The sequence below is a fragment of the Blastocystis sp. subtype 4 genome (assembly GCF_000743755.1).
Source record: "Blastocystis sp. subtype 4 strain WR1 chromosome Unknown seqid_0521, whole genome shotgun sequence".
NCBI classification, from domain to species: domain Eukaryota; class Bigyra; order Opalinata; family Blastocystidae; genus Blastocystis; species Blastocystis sp. subtype 4.
Window position 1 is genome coordinate 1 of NW_014569026.1, and position 6,514 is coordinate 6,514.

Below are 6,514 nucleotides of genomic sequence, written 5' to 3' on the forward strand. Positions count from 1 at the left end.
GAGTGAACGATTATTAGCCATGTATGGTCATTGTGTAGAACTCCATGAAGAAGACGATTTCCTTTGCTTTCTCTCCTTCTTCAAGTATCAACAGATTGAGACTGTGAGTCCAGTAAGTGATAAGAGAGGAGTGATGATGACCAGCAATTTATGTCAGTACTTCTCTCCAGTAGTCAAGAACTCCTATCAAACCATCTGGCTCTGTTCATGCAACTCATCTATCAGTGGGATATTGGAGCTCAGATCTTGGAAGTGGCCTTACAACAGATCGAGAGCTTTTTAAAGGATCCTTCAATCCTTGATAGTGATGAGAATTGTGTGAATGTGGAAATGAAACGTCGTAAGATCGAGACAAAGAAGAAGAAGCGAAAGACGAAGAAAGAGAGAACAGAGGAAGAAACTACACAAATACAAATCTCGTTATCTCAGAGTCTTGCTGTTCTTCAGGCTGTTGTTAATGACTCGATCAGTCAGAATGATGTCTACTCACCTGAAGTTCTTATTCACATTCAATCCATTCTTGCTCCTACACTTTCTGTTCTACAGAGCTATGTCTTTCCCGCAGAGCTGGTTCATTCATCTAATCCTTCAAATACACTCCAAATCTTCTATTCTCTCGTTTCTCTTCTTCTGAAGATCGAAACACATCAGGCAGTTTCCACTCTATTGAAATCAGACAAACAAATTGTCACTGGAATTAGTGATGAGAACACACAACAGAATGCTTTGATTGGAGCTGTTCCTTCTTCATTGAAGGAGTTACGTTTGATTCTCTCCAATCAGATTCTCACAATCAATCGTTTAGGTAGGAATAGGGAACATGAATGAGAAAGAGGTAACTATCAGTTATCATTACTTCATTTGTTGCTGAGTTATGCTTCTAAGTGTGCCAGTCTGTTGCTCCTTGACTCAGATGTGAGTTCTGAACACTTCTTTGAGTCATAGTTCACAGAGAGTTGTTTCTCTCTGTTACGAAGTGTAGCCACTAGTCTATTCTCAAGTGATCTTCAAGAGATCCAAGCACGAATCATTGAGCATCGTGTGATGCAAGAGGAAGAATCCTCCTTACAGACAATGCAACAGTTTATGGTTCATCGAATTCTTCCACTAGCAGGGAAATGGCTTCAAGCAATTCGTACTGTGAGTGTATCTCTATCAGTCTGGGAGAGTGAGATGCTATTGCTTCGATTGTTACAGAATATTCTGACTGTATTCCCATTGGAAGCTGTCATGGCTATGGAGAATGAATTGGTTCCTCTGTTATGTGCCTATCCCCGAGTACTTCAAGAGGTGATTGAGAGTGAGATTCGAGAATTACGCTCCAGTATATCAGAATCACATGAAGATTTGCCTAGTGTGATGAGTAAGAATGAATCTCAGAGATCAGAAGTAGCAATGAAACGATTGTACGTGAGACGATGTGATATGAAACATGATACTCTGCTTCTTCACATATTGTTAACAAATGTTTCTATTCTGAATATTGTGAACTTCTTATTGAAATCATGATTCTAGGTTTGTGAGAATCTATCAAGTCGTTTGCGACATTGCGGATCTATACTCGATCTGTTGTGTGTATTGTCAGTCCTGCTCCTGTGTATCGAAGTACGAGAGCATCACCATTTACGAGTTCCAAAGAGCTGTTATGGGTTCTTAGATGAGTTCCTGAAGGAATGTAGTGATGAGATGAGAGAATGAGAGATAGACCAAGAGAAATACAAGGAAACATTGTCAGCAGGAGAAGAAGATGAAGCGAGAAAGACGGTTCAATTCATTGTAGATGTGACAAACGAGATTCAGAGGAAAGCAAAGCAGATTGGCCAAGAGATTGGAAAGAAGAGGAAGGTTGGAAAGAAGGGGAAGAAGAATACTCAAAAACGACGTGTACCTGAGAAACTGGATGTGATTGAAGAAGAGGAAGAAGTGGAAGGCAAGGAGAATGAGGAGGAAATGAAAGAAGAGAAGCAAGAATCGAACAATCTCCCTCAATCTGTTCCTGAGGAACCTTCAGAGATTCAGTTGGATCAACCACCGGAGTTGGAAAAGTGGAGGAACCTGAGATCCTGGAAATCCCTGAGAAACCTTCAGATATATCCAATCCTCAACCTGAAGAACCGTTGAAGATATCTGAAGATCAAAAAGACTCAGACTCAGATTCCTTCTTTGACGAACCTGAGTATTTGGTTGTTTGTTAACTGAACAATCACACTCAAATCCAATGAAGGAAGATAGTCCAATACAAGAGGACTTGGGAGAAATGACAATTCGAATCAATAGTATCGTAATTCAAGTGAAATATAACACATAGAGTAACAAAAAGAGAAGAACAACTGATACAGTAGATGGACAACTGTGGGATATTGGAAATGGGATACAGAAAATGAAGATTGTCCCATCTGTTTGATGCCAATGGATGGTTGTTGTAGTGCTTGTTCTCTTCCTGGTGATAGTTGTCCTCCAGGTTGGTTCTAGTGTGTAGAAATCATTTTGTAGTGACTGGAATCTGTGGTCATAGTTGTCATGCTCATTGTATGTCCAAATGGTTACAAACTCAAGAAACATGTCCCAAATGTAGAGCCAAATGGAGTGAAAAGGTTGTATAATAGAAATGTGTGTTCCAATCAACAAACAACAAGGAAGCGTAGTTCGCACCCAACCAATTACAGACGCTTACCACGACGACCGTGAGGCTTACGAGTAGAATCAGTAGGAATAGGAGTCACATCCTCAATTCTACCAATCTTCATTCCAGCACGAGCCAGAGCACGAAGAGCAGCTTGAGCACCAGGACCAGGAGAAGTGGTTCCGTTACCTCCAGTAGCTCTCAGCTTAATGTGCATAGCAGTGATGCCCAACTCCTTGCAACGAGCAGCAACATCCTGAGCAGCAAGCATAGCAGCATAAGGAGAAGACTCATCACGATCAGCCTTCACCTTCATTCCTCCAGTCACACGCACAATAGTCTCACGACCAGACAGATCAGTTACGTGAATAAAGGTGTCATTGAAAGAAGCATAGATGTGAGTCATCACAAACACCTCCTCTCCCTCACGAACATTCTGAGGACCAAGTTTCACAACTTCCTTTTCTTGTCTTTCCTTTCTAGGGGCCTACACACCATTAGCTCCTTCTTACAACAACCACTTCATTCACTCAATCAACATCCACATACCATTGTAATAAGTTAAGTTTGGGGAGTAATTAAACTGCCGTGAACTACTTTGTGACAAAAGGAAAGGTTGAATGAATCCATATTCAAAACAATCATGCTAGCAGCAAATTAATACAGAATGATTCAATTCCTATAGAATTCTTATGTTATTCACGAATCAATCGAATTGATATGATCTTGAATCATCTCATTTCATTCAAAGAGATAAATAAAGGGTATTTGAAACCATTCATAACAATCGTATCATTGAAGGATGAAAGAAAGACGAGAAAGAGAGTGATTATCATTTTCTGTAATAGAAATAGTTATTCAATGTATTTGTAATCGATTTAAACCTAGAAAAGGAAGATTCACAACAAGTCACAATCTATCAACTAAAACAAGTCAATCATATTATCATTCATTTCTAGTATATTTCATACATTCTTATCATCCTTCTTTCACTAGATTCATGATCATATCACCAAACTCATCTAATATCTCATTTATGACTCGTATATCATTCGAATTCACAGAATTCTCTTTTCAAACTCACATTCAACAATTCACAGAAATTGGTAGAAATTCTGGAGTAGTCTTAAAACGATCAGTTCTCTTGAACGCTTAGTCGGAGTTTCTTTCTTTTAGTCCCTTTTTGTTTGAATTGACTAAGCAATGGGTTATCAAGATTATAGTCCTCGTCCGACTGCTCCTCAAGTATTCCCTTCTCAAAACCATTTAGTTCTTAGACATACCCAAATACTCCTTCTAGAATTCCGGGATCTGTTCCACCGAAGGATAATGAACATTTGAAAGTGAAGGGTGAGTGAGTTTGTTAATGCAAAGGAACTGATTCGTCCTCACATTGATTCGTACAACTTTATGCTCGATAAAGGTCTTGCATTGGCTGTTCATGATCTTCCACCAATGGAAGTGAGTAGTGTGGTTCAAATGGTAATATCAAGGTGTCAGCAGGTGAGAACGGTCCTACACTCCGTTTCTGGATTCAAGATGTAAAGATTGGATATCCCATTAAGGAAGATGACTCAATGGATACACGTTTGTTGCCTCATGAATGCCGAGAGCGTGGGATCTCCTATACAGCTCCAATGACAGCTTATTTGGCTCATCAAGTGAATGATGGTGAGGTGGTCGTAACAGAACGTCGTTTGGGTCAACTTCCAATCATGGTTGGATCAAATCGATGTCATCTAAGTCGAATGACACCAGAAGAGCGTGTTCGTTGTGGTGAAGAGGTTTATGAGTTGGGTGGATATTTCATCTGCAATGGTTTGGAGCGTCTGATTCGTTTCCTTCAAGTACCACGTCGTCATGTCATTATGGCAATTGATCGTTCTTCCTTCCAGAAACGAGGTCCTGCCTACACAACATTGGGTTGTCAACTCAAATGTGTGCGAGAGGATCAATCCTCAGTAACACTGACTCTTCATTATCTCCGTGATGGTCGTTGTAACTTGCGTTGGTCAATCAAGAAGCAAGAGTTTCTGGTACCTGTGGTATTGATCTTGAAGGCTCTGAAGAATGCTTCAGATCGTGAGATCTATGAACAGTTGGTGCGTGGTGATCACAACAATACCTTCCTAAGTGATCGATTAGAGATACTGTTGAAGGAAAGCAAGGCGACACATTTGTAAGAGTGAGGAAGGAGTATGAGAATCTAGAGCCACACGAGAAGAGTGTTTGGCTTATTTGGGAGCTCGCTTTCGAATCATGTTAGACATCCCTGATCGTTTGAGTGACGTGGAAGCAGGAAAGGTGTTGTTAGATCGATACATTCTTGTGCATCTCAAGACAAATGAAGAGAAGTTCGTCTTATTGATTGAGATGATCAGTAAACTATATCGTTTAGCCAACGATGAGATTGCTCCCGATAACCCAGACAGTCTCATGTCTCATGTACCATATCGAGGATTCTCATCATTTGTAGGAGATTCTGTTAGGTGGACATTTTATGACATTCTTCTTAAAAGAGAAGCTTCTTGAGTATTTGTTAGGTATTCGTGGTTCAATCCTACGTGATCTTCGTCAAGATCCCAGTAAAGTGGATCTGTTTGATACGAACTATCTGAAGAAGGCGATGGATAGACAAGCTGATATTGGTAAGAAAGTGTACTACTTCCTGGCCACTGGCAATGTCATCAGTTCAACTGGTCTGGATCTTATGCAAGTCGCTGGTTATACGATTGTAGCAGAGAAATTGAATCACTGGCGTTATTTGTCACATTTCCGCTCTGTTCATCGAGGTCAGTTCTTCACCGAAATGAAGACAACAGCACCTCGTAAGTTATTACCAGAATCGTGGGGATTCCTCTGTTGTGTACACACACCAGATGGTGCTCCTTGTGGTCTGTTGAATCATCTTTGTGCTGGTGCTAAGATCACAACAGATGCAGTATCTGCTCCTCAGTTACGATCCGTTTGTCTGAGTCTAGGTATGGTGCCTGTGATGGCCAGCAATGGATCAGTTCCTATTGTCTATAGTACACAGTATCTCCCTGTCTTCTTCAATGGTTGTCTCATTGGTCGTATCTCCACAGATCAAGCTACTTCCTTTTGTGATCAACTTCGTGTTCTCAAATTGACTACGCTTCAAATCCCTTCATGCATGGAAATCGTGTTCATTCATCCTGAAGCTCAAGCAGGAGGTCCCTGTCCAGCAATCTATCTGAGTACGGATGCAGCTCGACTCCAACGAGAAGTCCGTCATTTGGGAACAGGGAAGATTGAGTCAATTGGAGCGATGGAACAAGTGTATTTAGAGATTGCGTGTGTGGAAGAAGACATTCGGAAAGGTGAATCAACTCACATTGAATGTTCTCCAGCAAATATGTTATCACTCATTGCTTCATTAACTCCTTTCTCAGATTTCAATCAATCTCCACGTAATATGTACCAATGTCAAGTATTCATGATTCTCAATCTCTTAGAATTAGATGGGTAAACAGACGATGGGAACTCCTGGTCTTTCATGGGTTCATCGAACAGATAACAAATCATATCGACTTCAGACCCCACAAGCTCCCATTGTTCACAATCAGTTATATCGTGATTATGAGTTCGATACGTATCCTCAAGGCATGAATAGTGTGGTGGCTGTGATTAGTTACACTGGGTAAGGGGAGATCATGAAGAATCACAGATAGATATGATTTGGAGGATGCCATGATCCTTAACAAGTCATCCTTCGAACGAGGATTCGCTCATGCAAGTGTGTATAAGACTGAATGTGTGGAATTGGTTGATGAACGAAACAAGGCTACTCGTAGTCGAATCTTCCATCGACCTGCTAAAGAAGAAATTGCAACAAAAGTAAGTGATGAGAGAACGAATGATTGGAAGGAT

The 6,514-nt window shown here is 40.7% G+C and overlaps 2 protein-coding genes across 2 annotated transcripts; one reads left to right on the plus strand and one right to left on the minus strand.

Annotated features, from left to right (window-relative positions):
* Positions 1-2,660: 2,660 nt before the first annotated feature.
* JH06_5001 (40S ribosomal protein S14) lies at positions 2,661-3,253 on the minus strand (the record flags this gene model as incomplete). The annotated part of the gene is made up of 2 exons (XM_014669507.1): positions 2,661-3,110; positions 3,221-3,253. The coding sequence occupies 2 exons, from the start codon at positions 3,251-3,253 to the stop codon at positions 2,661-2,663; spliced, it is 483 nt and encodes a 160-aa protein (XP_014524993.1).
* A 780-nt stretch (positions 3,254-4,033) lies between these two features.
* On the plus strand, positions 4,034-6,514 carry JH06_5002 (DNA-directed RNA polymerase I subunit; the record flags this gene model as incomplete). Its single annotated transcript, XM_014669508.1, has 6 exons — positions 4,034-4,060; positions 4,093-4,802; positions 4,834-5,068; positions 5,100-6,074; positions 6,106-6,284; positions 6,316-6,514. Coding segments are annotated over 6 exons (2,325 nt in total), but the record flags the coding sequence as incomplete, so codon positions are not given.